General features: G+C 40.4%; 1 protein-coding gene across 9 annotated transcripts in view; it reads right to left on the minus strand.

Moving 5' to 3' along the window:
- Nucleotides 1–19,341, minus strand: part of LOC124614989 (kinesin-like protein Klp61F) — a 290,420-nt gene that overhangs the window by 82,215 nt on the left and 188,864 nt on the right. For 8 of the 9 annotated variants that reach the window (XM_047142998.1, XM_047142989.1, XM_047142992.1 and 5 more), the window contains one exon: nt 866–997. The exons of the other annotated variant lie outside the window; for it this stretch is intronic. In XM_047142998.1, coding sequence (XP_046998954.1) covers nt 866–997 — 132 coding nt within the window. The remainder of the gene's footprint in view (nt 1–865; nt 998–19,341) is intronic. 9 annotated transcript variants of the gene reach the window in all.

A 19,341-nucleotide genomic window follows, 5' to 3' on the forward strand; every position in this document is an offset into this window, starting at 1 on the left:
TTGCTGCACTCACTGGACAGTGTGTCTAGGGCGTTCAGTGTGACCGGGTTGCCTCCAAACACGTCTCCAATGATTGTCTGGTTGAAGGCATATGTGACACTCATCAGTGAAGAGAACGTGATGCCAATCCTGAGCAGTCCAATCATGCAGCCTATTGCACGCAGTTTGAGTCATAACACGACGTCCTATTGCCGCACAAAAAGCATTATTTAACATCGTGGCATTGCTGTCAGGGTTCCTCCAAGCCATAATACGTAGGTAGCGGTCATCCACTGCAGTTGTAGCCCTTGGGCAGCCTGAGCAAGGCATGTCATTGACAGTTCCTGTTTCTCTGCATCACCTGCATGTCCGAACAACATTGTTTTGGTTCACTCTGAGATGCCTGGACACTTCCCTTGTTGAGGCCCCTTCCTGGCACAAAGTAACAATGTGGACGCGATCAAATCTCGGTACTGACCATCTAGGCATGTTGAACTACAGACAACATGAGCCGTGTACCTCCTTCCTGGTGAAATGACTGGAACTAATCAGCTGTCGGACCCCCTCCATCTAATAGGCGCTGCTCATGCATGGTCATTTACATTTTTGGGTGGGTTTAGTGACATCTCCAGACAGTCAAAGGGACTGTGTCAGTGATACAATGTCCACAGTCAATGTCTATCTTCAGGAGTTCTGGGAACCGGGGTGATGGCGAACTTCTTTTTTGATGTGTTTATGTTTTTTTTATATTCCAGACTTTGTGCTGAAGTAGATAATCTCATATAAAGTAAGAGGACAATGAGAAATATTTTATACTATATCAATAAAATTATGAACTCAAATAAATTTTGTGGAATGTATAAGAATTTTTCACAGAGCAATATACCTAATAAATCCACTTCCATCATTCACTTTTGACGAGATGTTTTCCTCTGTATTCAGGGAACACACACTATCAAAAGGACCTGATGATATACCTGTTCCACACTGCCTGTTTCCTGCATTTCCTGCAACAGAACTATTGGGTGAAACATTAAATTAGCATGTGATATGTTAACATAGAAATATATTTTCTTTTTTAAAGGTTCAATGTCTGTTATGAAAGAACTAATGCTTTCAGAAGATGCCAATCTGTAACTAATTCTGAATGTTAGGGAAAAACGTACAACATATTTCTGTAAAACGTTAATAACAAAACACATGAGAAAAAAATCTTTTCTTGGTACACTAGGAGAAACATGTTGTCTGATTGACATTTTTGACAATTTGTTGAAAGGTTCAAGACAGTAGTAAATGATATGAGCTGACGTGGGGAAGCATGCATCAATAGGAAAACCTTGGAGTTAAAAAAATTAAATGAAAATTCAACCATGGGCAGAACACTTAAACTTTCATCTAAAACCTATGTTGTAGACAATACAGCATTAGATCTCCATAAGCCATTATACTTACACATATGAAGAAAACAACTGCAAAAGTTTAATATTATGTATAATATTCTGAAGTATCATTTTTAATAAAGCTATTGACACTGCAAAACCAAAAAAATCAGTAGCACAACTAAAAGATTTAAAAACATTAAAGTGTGTGACAATGATGGAAAATCTGAAGGAATTCTAACACCAACACAACAAAATGCTACTTAAAGGAAATTATTGAAATTATATAAGCCAGTTGTCATACACTGAAGAAGTCAGATGTGGTTGGAACATTTATTCATCATCTATAGAATGCAATGAACAAAATTGTGGTAGCCACCAAACTACCAATTATGTATTGGGCATTGGCTGATGTGTCTATCAGTGGCCACTGGGAGGTGACATGGTGATCAAGAGACAGCCCACAACTACTGTGCAGGCACATTCAGTGGCCCCTGCTAAGTGTGCCAATACAGGCAAGTGCAGACCAGCACTCACCCTCTTTCAGCTCTGGCCCCAGGCGTGACTTACTTCACTGTTTTCTTTGCCATGTGGCACCATTAACAGAGTACTCTTTTTGTTCTATTTTGTACTTGCGAGCCGCCAATATATTTGTTTGGTGGAAGTCATGCTCCATCAATTTCTCCAACATCTGCTACAGGGACAAAAACAATAGGAGGCCCTGTTGTCCACATTGGTCTCCCGGCAGTTGACTGCGAATCCACCACCGTTCCCACCATATGATGAGTTGGTGGAGGAGTGAGAGGCCTATGCCTCCCATAGCATTTCACGATGTTTCAGGTAATGGATTGTGGCATGATCTGTCGTGGATCTCGTTTAATACGATCTAGCTTTTGTGTAAACTGACCCCTCTCTCGGAACCAGCACATCTGTCCTTCGATGAAATGTGTGTTTTGCTGTCTACCTACTTTCATGTTATTGCACTCCATGTAGAGTTTTATCAGTGTCGTAAACAGCCCAACCAATCCTAGTGTGCATGGGCAGCTGAACTGCAGGGCCTCGGTATGAAATGACGTTTTGAAACTTATGTACATAAAGAATTGTATGCCAAAGTGATGATATGGGACACAATAATTAGGGGGTGGGGGGCTAAGATAAGCAAATGCATCAGAAAGCTCTGTAATTTGAAGATCCTTCTTTGTGGGGTGTTTTAAAATTAGCTCAGTCCTCCGAAGTTTCCTGGGGCCAGGGCAGCAGTTCAATTTTGGGGTGAGGCAGTGGCCATCACATCAGACCCAGAAGACATAGCCAAAGTGGGAAATGCAGCAACTGCAGAGAGCAAACCCTGCTGCCTTTGGCCCAGTCTTGAAAACAAGGAAAGCAATCACTCCCCCCTCCCCCAACCAGCACATATTTCTGTTGTGCCCAGAATGTTTGCAAAAACAAATTAGTGTCCCTGACAGGTGGACACAGTGCAAGGCATGCCAGAAAGAAGGGCATAAGGTGTCAGTCTGTTTTTTCAACACCCAGGAGTGCCCCTCAGAAACTGTTCATCATGCTCATTTTGTGTGACAAACAAGTCTCAGTTACAACAACTCGTAACATCTTGGCATCCCTGTTAAACTTTCAAACCTATCCAAAACACACCAATTGGTTGCATATAACAAGAAAAAAATTCCACTTAAATGACAAAAATCACAATCGTAGTGTCATACAAACATGTCTTATGCCACCACAGCTTTCTAGCGGTCCACAACACAGATACAGAGAACCTTTTTCAGCCTCAATGCTTTCTCAGCCTTTCGATTTGTGATCAAGGATGCCATCCAACTGATCTCGGAACAAATACCATTTCAGGAACTGGATGGCCTAATTTTCTGGGAGTGTTGGCTAGGCAAGGAGCCTTGTGGTTCACATCACTTTAAAGGCACCCGCACATCCCTGCTTCTTCCATGCATTGTAGGAGCTGTCAAAAATGAACTCAACAAGTTGACAGCTATTGAAGTCATTGAACTTATGTCTCCAAGTGAGTGGGCAATGCTCCTAGTTGTCATAAAAAAGCCATTAGACAAACTGTGCTTGTGTGGAAACTTTAAAGTTAAAGTTAAATCTCAGTCAGAGATCAAGACAAATGTCATTCTGTAACCTTATGGAATTTTTTTCGGCACCAGTGGGAGGACAGCCTATTTCAAAACTAGATCTCACTGAAGTTCTTGTAATCAACATGTCGCATGGCTTCTATAGGCTCAAATGTTTCATATTTGGGGTGGCCAGCACCGCCAGCCATTTTTTAAAAGATTCCCTGAACAACTGCTGCAGCATGTCCCCGGCTACATAAATTACCTTGACAAAATTGTGGTGATGCATCTACAATGGCAGAACACTTAGCAAACTTGTGGTGGTTGTTACAGTAGTCAGTCTTCTTTCAACTGTCAGTGGAATACCTGGGGTTAGTGACCTGCCTTGGCTGTATTCAGTCCACACAGAAGATGATCAAAGCAATCTTCAAGCTTCCTAACCCTGGAAATCATATGAACTCCAGTCTTTCTTGGCGATGATCACATATTATGGCAAATTTATGCCGAGTGTGGCATTGATTAACCACTCGCTAAACAGTCTACAGAAGAAGGGCATCCCTTTTGTCTGGTCGGCAGCGTGTGAGCAAGATTTCAGGATTCTGAAGCAAATCCTCATAACAGCCTCTTCACTGATTACATTTCAACCAGTTCAAGAGTTGGTGATGGCAAGAGACACCTTGGGGCCTGATGGTGCCTGTCCCGGCACATAAGGATGCAGAAGGCTTCGGACATCTGAGTGCTTTCATGTCAAAGACACTCAAAGCGGCACAAAAGCGATATTTACAAATTGAGGAAGAGGCTCTTTGGTTACCTCAGTATAGAAGAAGTTCACTGTTTTCCTCTATGCAACGAAGTTTCACCACACCACAGAACATAAGGCATTACTCTCTCCCTGAGAGGACTGTCCACCATCTGCAGCACTGGGTGCACTTTCTCAGCAGGTATCATTACGAAGCTCATTTCCATAATACCACAGAATACACCAATGTCGTCACCCTTTCCCATCTCCCTATGCGATCTGACATGGAATTTACAAAGAAAAGATTTTGTGCTTTCACTTGGATGAACTGGCTCAGCACGTGGTGGACACTTTTCTTATCACAGTTTCCCATGTGGCAGCAGCAATGATGAAAGATAACATTTTGCAACAGGTGCAGCAGTACATCTAACAGGGCTGGCCCAACCACATTCCCAGTTGGGACTCCAGCCTGTTGCACCACTATTTTCACATTCACCTTTGGCTCATCCTCACAGACTGCATTATCCTCCTTATTACAAAACAGCAGCCTCCGTGGGTGATTCCACTGGAACCTTTGTGCCCCATAATACTAAGGCTCCTACACGAGAGTCACTGGAGCACCTCTCATACCAAACTGCTCACCCGGCACCATGTGTACTGGCCAGGCATGGACCAGCAGTTCGAGCTTGTTCATAACTGCTCTCAGAGCAGTTCACAGCCGTTTTCTTCCTGGCCAACTCCATCCTACCCGTGGGAATGGTTTCAGGTCAACTTTGAAGGACCATTCTTGGATACAACCTGGCTGATTGTCATCAATGTGAACCCCATCTTACCTTACGTGGTCAACTGTTGTTCCATGAGAGCAGCAACGACAGTCACTGTAAAACTTCCTGGCAGATTAAAACTGTGTGCAGGACTGAGAGTCGAATTCGGGACATTTGCCTTTTGCGGGCAAGAAGTATGACTCCCGACCCGTCCTCACAGCTTCAATTCTGCCAGTACCTCGTCTCCTACCTTCCAGCAGCGCCAGATCTGCAACGTTCACAGAAGAGCTTCTGTGAAGTTTGGAAGGTAGGAGAAGAGGTACTGGCAGAATTGAAGCTGTGAGGATGGGTCGTGAGTTGTGCTTGGGTAACTCGGATGGTAGAGCACTTGCCCGCGAAAGGCAAAGGTCCTGAGTTCAAGTCTCAGTCCAGCACAGTTTTAACCTGCCAGGAAGTTTCATATCAGCACACACTGTGCTGCAGAGTGAAAATCTCATTCTAGGAACAGTCACTGCGTCGGCAGGATTTTCGCTACAGAAGGTCTTCCTCTCATGCTGGTGTTGGACAATGAACAACACTTTCATTGCAAAGTTTTCAGCACATTCTGGTGGTCAAAACCTTTTCACCCCTTATCAAATTGTGCGGCTGAAAGGGTCATGCACCCAGAATTTTTTATTTATTTATTTTTTTAGTTCATACAGGAATAAGGGAGAAGGGTCTAGCAGAATTCATACTTGGTCACCAGCCCACCATCTCATGCTTTCATTGACTGGGGGCCTGTCTGAAGTGCCGTCTCTCCACTTCTGGCCGGACACTCGCATGTGGGAAAGGGTGTTCAGACACCAGGACAGGGAGATTCTCATGGTCATCAGCAACAGCACAGCAAGTGTTCACTTTGGACACAGGAGATTGGACAGTGATCAAAATGAGCTGTGCCTGGTTTCCCCTTCTTCTGGAACCTCTGGCAAAGGCTCGTCACGATGCTGCCGTCGACCTACGCCACAAGTGTGTCACACCCTCTGCTCCTCAGCTGTTCCTGCCTTCACTCAGTGCATCGCCCATGGCCCTGCTCTCATCTTCCACTGTTTATAGGCTCCCCGAGACAGGCTGGATATCAGCGATGATCAGGCAGACCTCGACCTTGACATCAGCCTCCACCTCTTCCCTTCTGTGCCTGTGCTGGGATCCAACATGTACTGCCTGTGAAGGAGACACAGAGACGCCAACAGTGCTGCCTGGCAGGTACCTTCCAGCCATATGGTCCTGTCCGTGCCAACTGGGAGTTGGTCATGCTGGAGGGGCTGTCCAACACCCGTGATGACATTGGCCTGGTTCACAGAACAGCCAGAACACCTGGACAGACATGGGTCAACACACAGAGTCGCACCTCATACCTCTCCCACGAACAAAGGGATGTCACAACTGCCAAACTACCACCTAGGCATCAATCACTGGCCATTGTCACCATCAGTGGCCTCTAGGAGGCTACATGGCGGCCGAGCGACAGCGCACAATGTCTGCACAGGCATATTCAACCGCCCTGCGTGCCTATATATGCGAGTGTGAATGGCACTGGCTCTCATTCAGCACTGGCTTTGCACATGACTTATTTTGTCAATAACTGTTTTTACTTGGCATGTAGCACCACGAGCATTGAATTCATTTGTTCCATTTTGCACTTGTGAGATGCCAATTCATTTGTTCTAAGAGTGATGGTGCGTTTCTTATGTTGTTGGTACAACAAAACCTTCCACAACAATTATGCACGACTATTTGTAATATCAGTTATGAACAAAATTCTTGCAAGGATATGACAAACAGGGTATATCAGGAATTATACCCACACCAAAGGCTGAATGTAAAAGCAACCCGAGATTCCAAAAAAATTGTAATAGAAATCTAATCCACTTAATTATTGACTTCGAAGTTTGTTGTACTGTAACATATTATTCCAATCTCTGAAAGAACGAAAATGAGACCACAAAATAATTTATTTGTTTGTGTATTTAACAGCCATTTGCTGTGTAACAACTGGTATATACTGCAATGTTACATCAGTCTTTGGTATCACAACTTTATATTTTCTTTTACTTAGAATAATTTACTACATTATTATTGTAGAAATATTGCAATCAACATCATAATAGATCAATAATTTTTTACAATATACATAAAAATCATAAAGCAAAAATGAATGAAAAATACGAATTATTTACTCAGTGTTACCTAAATCACACTTGTGGATTGTATTTCCCAATAACAAAAAAATTAATTTTAGGAAAAAGGTAATGTTCCTCCAATATATGTCAGACAGTGTTCTCGTAAGCAATAATGATTTTTTATAAATAATAATTTTAATAATAATTTTTTAAATAATGTTTAGATGGCAGCTGTAAAAGAAAATTCCCATTCATGTTTCACTTTTTCCATAATGACTAGTCCTATGTTGTATTGCTCACAGTTTTCACAATGAAGAGGTACATCATACCACCCAAGCACCCAACCCAACACCCACCACTCCTCCCCCAATCACCCCACCCTTCAAGCTGTCAGCATTGCCAAGTTCTTTATGACACTATAACAATAAATCTGATACACATAGATGTTGATAATACTCTATTTTATTCAAATCCCTCTGGCTACTCTTCATCATTCTTCTGTAGCACTACTTTTCAAAAGCTTCTACTCCCTTCTTTGCATAGGATTCCACTGTTGAAAAGGCAGAAATGTCCAGTTGATATATCATCCATCCCATCACAATAAAAGAAAATGTCAACTTGAACTGAATTTATATTTCCTAATTTGTTTTCAGGTCTGTGAAATAGCCGTATCGCTGAATTTGTCTCGTTTATTATAATGTCCCTGCATCAGTATTTGTAATGTCATAATTTGCAGATATGATTGTTCACAAAAGTAATTCTGCTGACATATTTGCTATCAGCAAACAGACAAGGAATATAAAGGTGCAGTACAGAAGACTTAACAATAGGTACAAGTTGTAAAATTATGAAAATCTTCAGTTTGTTTTTCGCGACAATTATTAGATATGTATGCATTAATGACGACATCCTAAGAAGTAAAATATTCCAGAAGTTAAATAGTTCTCCATTTCAGATCTCTAACCCAAGTCTGCAGAGAATGATGTCTTCAGGAAAAACAAAACTGGCATTCTTTGTGTCAGAGAGTAAAATATTACGTTCTTTAATGTGGCAGCTAAGTTAGAGAATTTAGAAAGAGAAAAGGATAGGCAGAATTTATACATTGTGAGAATTAGTAAATTACAGTGAGGGGATGAACAAGACCTCCATTCAGTGTTATCAATGTAACGGATAGGAGCAGGCTGAATAAAGAATATGAAAATAGCAATGCAGCAAGCTACTATGAACACTGAACGTATCATTATAGTGCCAAGACAGACAGGAAGCAAAACTCAGCACAGTAGTATATATACCAACTAGTTCCACAGATGATGAAAAGATTGAAAGACTGTATGATGAGATAAAAGCAATTATTCAGATAGTGAAACAGAGTGTAATTTAACCATTGCTGGCACTGGGTTTAAGAATCATGAAGGAGGATTCTATGTGTGGAAGAGAACTGGGAGCACTGGAAGGTTTCAGATTGATTACATAATGGTAAAACAAGAGAATTTTCAACAAGATTTTAAATTGCAAGTTGCAATAGTGGACTCAGACCGTAATTTATTGGTTACGAACTGCAGACTGAAACTGGAGAAATTGCAAAATATATAAAATTAACGAGATGGCATCTGGATAAACTGAAAGAACTGTAGATTAAAACTGGAGAAATTTGAAAAGATAGGAAATTAATGAGAAGGGATTTGCACAGACTGAAAGAGTTAGAAGTTGTTTAGAGTTTCAAGAAGGAGCTTTAGGCAACACTGGACTGAAACAGGGAGAAAGAATACAACAGAAGACAAATAGCCAGGTTCAAGAAACGAAATAGTGAAGGCTGTACAGGATTACACAGGCAAGAAGATAATAAACAGTAGAAATCCTTGGATAACGCAGGAGGTATTTAACACAAGCGATGAGAGAAGGTAATGAAGCAGACAGAATGGAAAGCTGATGTCTTATTAATGAGACCGACAGAAATTGCAAAGCAGCTCAGCAGGAATGGCTAGAGGACAAATGAAGATTGTAGAAATATGCATGATTAGGGGATTATTGGAAAAAGGAAAAGCGGCTGGATGATTATCAACAGCTCAGGTGGCAAGCCAGCGTTAAGAGAAGAAGGGGAGAGTGGGAGCAATATATAAATAGGGTACACAAGAAGAATGAACATCAAGGCAATATTATAGAAAGCGATGAGGAAGTGGATGAAGCTGAGGCAGGAGATATGATACTGCGAGAAGAATTTGACAGAGCACTAAAAGACCCAAGTGGAAAAAAGGTTGTTGGAGTAGATGACATAACCCCTGAATTACTGAGAGAATTACTGGGAGAATCAGCCATGACAAAATTATCCCACCTGGTGAACTTTCTGACTTGAAGACAGCATTATGGGAAGGAACATTCAAGTAAAAGAAGACAAGATCGAAGATGTGAACTTCAAGAATAATTTGACAGTCCACTGAGAGATTCAAGTCAGAAGAAGGCACGTGGAGCAGACAACACTCGCTAAAAGGGATAAAATACAGAGGGAGAAAGGTCGCCCATAACTTTTGCAGCAGCCAAACTGCAGTTCTAATAGTTCAAGGACACAAGAATTGAGAAGTGAGTGAGATAGGATTGTGGCTGAGGTGACATTTGTAGAATAAGATGTTCCATGCCCTTGATCTCCATCGGCTGATGAAAGATGTCTGGGGGTCAAGGTAAGTAATAGCAGAAACCATTCCACTTTTGGGAGGGTTCTTATGTTTTGTGCAGATCGGAGTTGTACTGATATGGTGTTTGTCAATGATGAGGGACACAAAAATAAAAAAAATGGCTCTGAGCACTATGGGATTTAACAGATGAGGTCATCAGTCCCCTAGAACTTAGAACTACTTAAACCTAATTAACCTAAGGACATCACACATATCCATGCCAGAGGCAGGATTCGAACCCGCGACCGTAGCGGTCGCGCGGTTCCAAACTGAAGCAATCGGCCACTCCGGCTGGCTGAGGTCCACAGACAGGTCCTTCTGTCTGGTGGGTGAAGTCTGTCAGACCACAAGTGAAGGGAATGGGGCACACATGACCTTCATGACTTCAAACAAATCATCACTGAAAAGACAACTGATGTTCAGATTTTACGGTAAAAATTGTTCAGAGTCTCTTGTGAGACACACTCATGCAAATATCCAGTTGGAATTTTACACCTATATAGTCGATCAATTAGAAGATGTTAGGATTGTCGGAGCATTGATATTGTACAGCGACTGACAGAATTGGAAAATCCAGCAAAATACTAGAGTTGTAGATCGACTATTGAAATGTTTCAGCAGCCCTTTCCTATCACCGCTGATAGAAAAATAAGCCACAAAATATTCTATGGCCTATCCCCAATGTTATTCAATCTGTGCACTAAGCAAGCAGTAAAGTAACCGAAGAGAAATTTGGAAATGGAATTATGCCAATGACATTGCACTTCTGCAGGGATGGCAAAGAAATTGCAAGCTCAACTGAACAGAATAGATAGTGTTTTGAGATCAGACTGTAATATGAGCAACTACAAAAGTAAACTTTGGTAGTGGAATGCAGTCAAATTATATCAGGTGATGTTGAGGGAATTAGATTAGGAAGTGAGATACTAAGAGCAATAGATTAGTTCTGTTATTCGGAGGGCAAAATAACTGACAATAATAGAGATAAAGAAATTATAGAATGTAGACGTGCAATTGCCAAAAAGGCTTTTCACGAAAAGATAAAATGTTAAAATCTAATACTAACTTAAGTGTTGAGTAGTCTTCTCTAAAACTATTAGTTACCACAGAAGTTTTATACAGAAGTGCATTCTGAATTATCAATAATACAGACAAGAAGGGAGTAGCAGCTTTTGAAATGTAGTGCTATAGAAGAATGATGAAGATTAGCAGAATAAATTACACAACTAATGGCGAGATACTGAATCAAACTGGGGAGGAAAAATCACAACACAATTTCATTAAAAGAAGAGTTTGGTTGATAGGAGACCTCTGAAGCATTAACAAATAGTCAATTTGGTAATAAACGGAAGATTGTGATTTTGTGTGTGTGTGTGTGTGTGTGTGTGTGTGTGTGTGTGTGTGTGTGTGTGTGACACCCTATCTTGCCATTTGAACCAAGGCGGAGTGTACTGATCATAATGAACTGAGTACCTTTATTGGATTCAAAGTTGGAAAATTTACTCGAATGACATATAAGGAACAGAGGTAAAATTATTATTCACTTTTCATGACTAACAAAAAAAATATTTAATTGAAGAATTATTCATCTACATGAAAAAAAATCACAAACAACAAATTATTTGCATTCTGAAAGCATTTATCAATCTAACTCTTTTGTCATTTATAGAACAAATGTAGCTTTCATTGCTTTAAAATTAGTTTTCATTCGTCATTCAAACACCTCATTAGAAAGCGTACTTGGATGTGGAAGAATTTTAGTCATGCTAAATACGTCTTTGCTTGCCAAAGAGGATAATGGTATGTTACATCTCCTGATTTCAGTATAATGATATAAGACTGTCAAATCACAATCTCCTTATGAAGGGGGGGAAAAAAAAAACACTGAGAAATCATCAATTTCATTCTAGTTTTTGGCAAATAACTTCAAGTCCCTGTCAGATTCACATCCCTAATTCGATTCAAAACTGAAAAATAGATTTGCTCTTTCTCTCAGTATTTCACTTCAAACCCATCACTAGATTTCTTCGACATTTCTTTGGCTGTTATACAAATGTAGTTCACTGTAAGCCTCCCTTTGTCATGGTTACCAACACAGGTGAACTATTTGTTTATAAAGCATGGATAAGACAGCCAAGCAATAGTTGTATGTTCGTTTGTTGGCGCAAGAAGGCAAAATAAGTCTTCAAACCATCTCTTGACACTTTCTCAGTAGGACGTTGCCAGTATGCTGTAAAATTTAAGGGAGCTATCCTCTAGTTCTTGTATCCTTTTTTGTAGACACATCAAGCATGGAACTAAATGTTCGTAACAAATATTCTTTTTGTTCTAGTATACACTGAGGTGACAAACGTCATTGGATATCTCCTAATACCATGTCGGACCTCTTTTGTCTAGGGTAGTGCTGCAAGTTGATGTGGCATGGACTCAACAAGTCATTGAAATTCTCTACAGAAATACTGAGCCACACTGCCTCTATGGCCACCCATAATTGCCTTAATTACAAAAGTGTTAGCAGTTCAGGATTTTGTGCATGAACTGACCTCTTGATTATGTTCCACAAATGTTCAATGGGGTTCAGGTTGAGTGTCTTGGTGGCCAAATCATTCGCTCAAATTGTCCAGAATGTTGTTCAAACCAATCGTGAACAATTCTGGCGTGGTGAGATGCCACGTTGTCATCCATAAAAATTCCATCGTTGTTTGGGAACATGAAGTCCATGAATGGCTGCAAATAGTTTCCAAGTAGTCGATGGACCAAAGGAACCACTAAAGTCCATGTAAACACTGCCCACACTATTATGGAACAACCACCAGCTTTCACATTGCCTTGTTGACAACTTGGATCCATGGTTTCGTGGAATCTGCACCACACTCGAATCCTACCACCAGCTTTTACCAACTGAAATTGGGACTCATCTTACCAGCCCATGGTTTTACAGTCATTTAGAGACCAACCAATACGAACACAAGCTCAGCAGAAGTGCTTTAGGTGATTTTGTGCTGTTAGCAAAGGCACTCACATCAGCTGACTGCTACCATATCCCATTAATGCCAATTTTCACTGTGCTGTCCTAATGGATACATTTGTCATACATCCCACATTGTTTTCTGCAGTTATTTCATGCAGTGTTGCTTGTCTGTTAGCAATGACAGCTCTATGCTATGAAATGAAATGAAATGATCCATGTGTCTAGCTCCAACTACCAATCCAGAGCCGGCTGCTGTGGTCGAGCAATTCTAGGCACTTCAGTTTGGAACCGCACTGCTTCTACGATCGCAGGTTCGAATCCTGTCTCGGACATGGATGTGTGTGATGTCCTTAGGATAGTTAGGTTTAAGTAGTTCTAAGTCTAGGGGACTGATGACCTCAGATGTTAAGTCGCATAGTGCTTAGTCATGTGAACCAATTTTGAACTAATTCAGATTCAAAGCTTGTTAATTTCAGTCATGTGTTCATAATCACGTCAGAAACCTTTTCACGTGAATTACCTGAGTATAAATGACAATTCAGTCACTGCACTGTCCCTATATACCATGTGTGTGCGATACTACTGGGATCTGTATATGTCCGCATCGCTGCCCCACGACTTTTGTCATCTCAGTGTATACGAAACTTCAGTAATAGGCCCTGCACATTTAATAAACTTTTTTATGTATTCAAACTCAGTATCTGTAATAACATTTTTAAAACTCAAAGCTCTATGCAACTGCATTGATGAACCTCTGATTGAATAAATTTGTCATACAAACTATTCCCTCTCTCAACGCAAAGGTTACTCAGTGTCAGTTCTACAATACTTTCAATTGTTTTGGATGGCTTTGTACATCCACCAGCATTCCAAAAAGCATTATATTTTTGTGCAGTTTTGCAATACACTCTGATTAATGCTGCTTTAGTAGATTTAAAGCATGTTGATATCAGTCATTACCAACCACTTTCCTTACTTTGTCTTTGTAGGAGCACAAACGCAAGAGAATCCAGATTAGAATCTCTTTCGGTTGCATTCTTATATTTGTGTAGTTAAGCAGAGTGGTCCAGAAAGTTTGTAAGGGGAGGGAGGGAAGTGCAGGGCCAGTTAAATGGGATACGTTAAAATGTAGCCCATTTGCCTATCAAACATTTTTATGTTATGTTTGTTTCACCATAAGTTAAGTAAATCTGTGCTCAACTCATAGGTTGGTTTCAACACTGTTGGGCTTTGCTAGTCATTGTTTTACTGAAGGTGGTATGTCCGACTTCCTTACTCTTTCAACCAAATTTTACAGCCCACTTCTACACAAAGTGAAACTTGGCAGTTTTATCATTACAACGAACAGGGGATCGAACCCTAGACCTTTAGCATTGTTGTCTGAAACTTACCTACCAAGCCATGAAGACACACTCCTGTACAACACATTAATAATTATTCACCCTACAGACAAAGTGCCGAGGCATAGGAGCGAACACAAGCCATCCATGACAGAGTTCTTCTCATGAAGTAAACGAAGAAAACGTGGTGCTTTTCTATGTTATTCATTACTTAAGTTACTAGTAATAAATAACAAATAATTATCTGTATTTGCAAGATGGAATAACCACTTTAACCAAAAAAGTTTATTTGCAAATGATTTAATTATTCTAATAATTATTTAGATACATAGACATTCAAATAATGGCTATCTTTAATTGGATCGGCAATGGTGTCAATGTTTGTGTTACCCAACTTCTCCACCAAACTATGTCATGTAGCAACCAAGAACAAATGCTAGGTACACCACCAGTTTTGTCAACAAGATGTAACGCTTCACACTGTAGCCATGTCTATAAGCACACAAAATATAAATTGAGTTGCTCTGCATGTCTGCGCATGGTGTGCTGCTGCTATTTATACATACAGTGGAACTTAGATTTTATGTTCTTTGATTTTACATTTTTCGTGATTCTACATCATAAATTCATAGCCCCTGAGAAAAACCCACAAGATCAATGCTAAAAATTCCCCAGGTTTACATTTTTTCCAAGTAAGGTTTAGCTCATTTCTACATTATTACTCGGTGTCTCACCTGACTTCATCCCGGTTTCTTCCAATTGACACTGACTGAAACTGTTATTTGTGACAGTCTTTTCGTTGTGCCTATCTGCGACTCGGGATATCCACAATATGGTGAGTACCAACTTTCCTTTTCATAATATGGTTACATTCCATCTGGAATTTTCCATTGTTTGATTTGTTTGTTGCAGTGAAGCGTGTAATAAGGATAATATGTTATGTCCACTCTACAACCTCTTGTGAAAGCTCTTTCTACAGTACATTTACTCTTTGCTGTCAACAGTCAATCACAATTACAAACAAACAGCGATATTCATAAATATAATATTAGACGCAGAATTGATTAGCACTAAACTTAACTTAGCCTTAGTGTGCCAAAGAAAAATGTGAATTATTCTATCACGCAATATTTTACCACCTACCCTCTGAAGTAAAGAATTCGACAGATAACAAAATTCAACAATGGAAAATCCATGATGGAATATTGTGGGGAAGCTTGTAATGAGGATAGCCAGCAGCCAGAGACTACGGTCGTGCATGTGTGTGTGTGTGTGTGTGTGTGCGTGTGTGTGTGTGTGTGCGTGTGCGTGTGTGTGCGTGTGTGTGAGAGAGAGAGAGAGAGAGAGAGAGAGAGAGAGAGAGAGAGAGAGAGAGAGAGAATTGTATCTCTGACGTAGGCCTTGTTAGCCAAAAGCTCATTTTGTCGTAGTCTTTTGTTGTGCCTACCTGCGACTCAGCTTCACTGATATACGGTGAGTAACAGAAAATAAAATTAAATTCAAAGACAAACCGAAATTGTATCAAACTCATAATTCCTATATCATGGAACAGTTCCGAATGCGAAGTTGTATGGTGCAATTGGTTATTAAATATATATAGAAAAAGTTCACATTAGGTCAAAATAAATGCAAGAGATAGTCATGGTCAGCCACATTATCACATTTCTTATTAGAAAAAAGTGTACTATAAACGTAAACTGACTCATTCCAGATCATAATAGGGGTAGTAATAAAGCTTTAATTATCATTTCCACAAAAATAAAATTACTTAGGTAATATTTTGTTTGTCTGTAGATAACTGTCCGCACTCCTGATGCAGAATAATATCTTTGTGCCAAAGTACTGTAGCATGCCACTAGATGAGCCGAAACAAAATGAGGCAGCCCATTGATAAGGTGAACTCTCATGCAGTACTTTATTGTCTGCATCTGAAGGGAAATAATGCTGAAATAATCCATGCTGAGTAGTTGGAAGTGTGTGGAAATAATGTAACATAATATGACATAGAGGTTAAATGGCACGGACACTTCCAGTATAGTCAAACAAGTCTGAAGAAGGAAAAATGAAGCAGCAGACAACCTCTCTGAGAATAACAAGGAAAAGCAGAGACTCTGGCTCTTGGTATGAGAGTATCACAATCTACAGTGAAAAATGTGAAAATCAGCCATGGATAAGTTTTCAACATCTTACATGACATTTTGAATATGATAAATGCCTCTGTCCAAGTGTGCCGCTGTCTAAATGTTCACACCCATTTAAAATGCCCACCAATTGAAGACAGCAGTGGAAAATATAGTTGCCAGTTTAGGTCCATCCACACACCTTCTTTAGCCGCCCAATCACAATGGGTAAATGCTGGGTTTATCACTATGGCTCTCTGACACAGGAGCAAACCAAGCACAGCAAGCACATGTATTCACCACTGCCAGAAAGAGGAATACGCAACTGTCATCACACAAAGGACAAGGTTACAAGTGAATGAGAAGATCAAGAATTCTGGGAAGCGATTAAAAGTTCTGGGAAGCTCTGCAAGGGGGGATGTGTTTGCTCTACGACAACTGCTCAGCTCAGTCCGACAGGACATGGAAAAACACACACACACACACACACACACACACACACACACACAAAACCCTACCTTTGGACAATCAAATTTTGCCCCAACCCCATATTCTTCTGACCTGGCTACTATTGACTGATGAAGAAACCACTATGTGGCAGGTATTTGCAGAACGACGATTTGGTGATTTTTAAAGCAGAATGTTTTCTTAAAATACACAATGCAGACTTCTATAACCGAAGTCTCCACAACATCATCCATCATTCGAAAAGAATATGTAGCATAAAAGTGCTAATTTCTACAGAAGGACTAACGATCATGTTTACAGCTTGGTTCTTGGAAGTGGGAAATTACAATTATTATCCATGGAATATTTCAATAAATAATTAACTACTAACGTGAACTGCTTCTGTTACACACATTTACAATAAAATGGTTCAAATGGCTCTGAGCACTATGGGACTCAACTGCTGAGGTCATTAGTCCCCTAGAACTTAGAACTAGTTAAACCTAACTAATCTAAGGACATCACAAACATCCACGCCCGAGGCAGGATTCGAACCTGCGACCGTAGCGGTCTTGCGGTTCCAGACTGCAGCGCCTTTAAACGCACGGCCACTTCGGCTGGCACATTTACAATAACTCATACTACAAAAATAATACAGTATCAGATTCATAATTCTTGAGAAGTTCATTTGAGTTGGAATTCCAGTAGGACAGAGTGAGGTGTACAAAAAGAACACGAGTTAACATGTTTCAAAAATAATTTAACACAGATGAATCTGAGATTTTACCACAGTTGAGCTGAAGGTTAAACTACAGACTCAAATATGTGGAAGGTATTTTTCCAAGTTAGGAACCTACAAGAGAAACTAAAACACATATAATTCAATAAATGACAGCAGCTGTCACCCTATTTCATGTGATGTGTAATACAGACACAATTCGCACAAATTATAGAACTGTATGTATGTACATACATTCCACGTCTCTCCACATCATTCTCCTAAACCAATTGACCAGTTTAAACCAAACTTGGCCAACATATCATTTACTGTCTGGAAAGACACCCTGTCAAAGGTGTTGGGAGGGGGTGAAAAGCAAGTGTGTCCCACAATGCGAGAATACCCGTATCTAGTCATCCAGTATTTCTGAATGAGAACACTTACAGACTTACCACAAACTTTACACACAGACCCCCACAAAATGATGAAAGGAAAAGAGTTTATTGCATACTACAGTTTTGCAGTTCACGCAATAAAACTGCCACATGAAGCATAACATTTTAATTTATTACTTATTTACTATTAACGGTTTGGAACACATATTTTGCAGACAATATTCACACATACCGCTGAATGTATCAGAAAAATTGCATCATTATATGACACTTAAGTTCACTGAACTCTGAATGTAAAACCAAAATCACCGCATCATGCACAAGTCATTTAAATTTATTACTTCATTGCTACAAACTCTATTCGCAACACTTTATGTACACAGAGTCCACATATGCTGCTGAATGTCCCGAGATAAATACATCATTGTACCATACATAGCTCAGGAGATACAACATCATAAACACTATGCTGCATGAGAAACTGCTGCATCATACATGATGAGTTAATTTATTACTTTTTTACTAATAAAGTCTATTCACAACACATTACATAGACAGTAGGCACATATACCACTGGAGGTACCTGCAAAATTATATTGCCGTACAGCACACAGTTCAGGAGATATGACATCATAAACACTGAGCTACATGAAAATGAAACTGCAGGCCAAAATTCACTAGACATACAGTGAAATATATGTACAAATACAGGGAAAATAAGTTAACTATTTGTGAAATATAGCTGACATGTGGGTATGTGAGCAATGTCTTGGATAAAAAGCTCATGCTAAGCCCCTGGAAATATTTCCATTAAGTTTGGTACAGATATTAGTTATAATCTGGAGAAATAAAAAAAAACACCACCTGTAGGCGGGTAACAACCAGCGGCCTCCTACAGGGAGTAGTGTGATAATGGGGACAGAGAAGGGAGGTCAAGGAGGTGGACAGACAGCAAGGGGGAAGGAGTAGATGGACAGAGAAAGGAGAGAGGATGAGATGGACGGAGACAGAGGGAGGAAGAAATAGGCAGTGAGATGGGGGAGAAGATGATGAACAGGCAGAGAGGGAGGAGAAAGGGAAGAAGAGATGGACAGAGAGAGGGGAGAGGAGATGTACACAAAAAAATGGAGATGAACAGAGAAACGGGGGAAGAGCAGATGGACAGAGAGAGGGAGAAGAGCAGCTAGACAGAGAGAGGGAAAGGAGGAGATGGACAGAGAGAAGGGCAGGAGGAGATGGACAGAAGCAAAAGGAGCAGGCACATAGAGGGGGAAGCAGTAAATGGAAAGAGGGTAAACGAGCAGATGGACAAAAAGAGGGGGGAAAAGAAGACGGACAGAGAGAGGGGTAGAGAACACGGACAGACAGACTGTGTTCTTGGAGTTTTTTACAATGCTGTGAGTCAGTAAGAACTTCTCAGTTTAGAGCCTTTTGATAGCTGCCCCGCTGTTATCATCAGGATTTCAAATCACTGACTGCCTGAGCTTGCGCAGTGTTCTGTTTATGTAGATGTACTGGCAGCATCTGGAACCTTCCAGAGAGGGCTGGAATGGCACTTGTAGGGAAGGCAAGTTGGGCAGTTC

The sequence above is a fragment of the Schistocerca americana genome, chromosome 1 (genome assembly GCF_021461395.2).
Source record: "Schistocerca americana isolate TAMUIC-IGC-003095 chromosome 1, iqSchAmer2.1, whole genome shotgun sequence".
Lineage (NCBI taxonomy): Eukaryota > Metazoa > Arthropoda > Insecta > Orthoptera > Acrididae > Schistocerca > Schistocerca americana.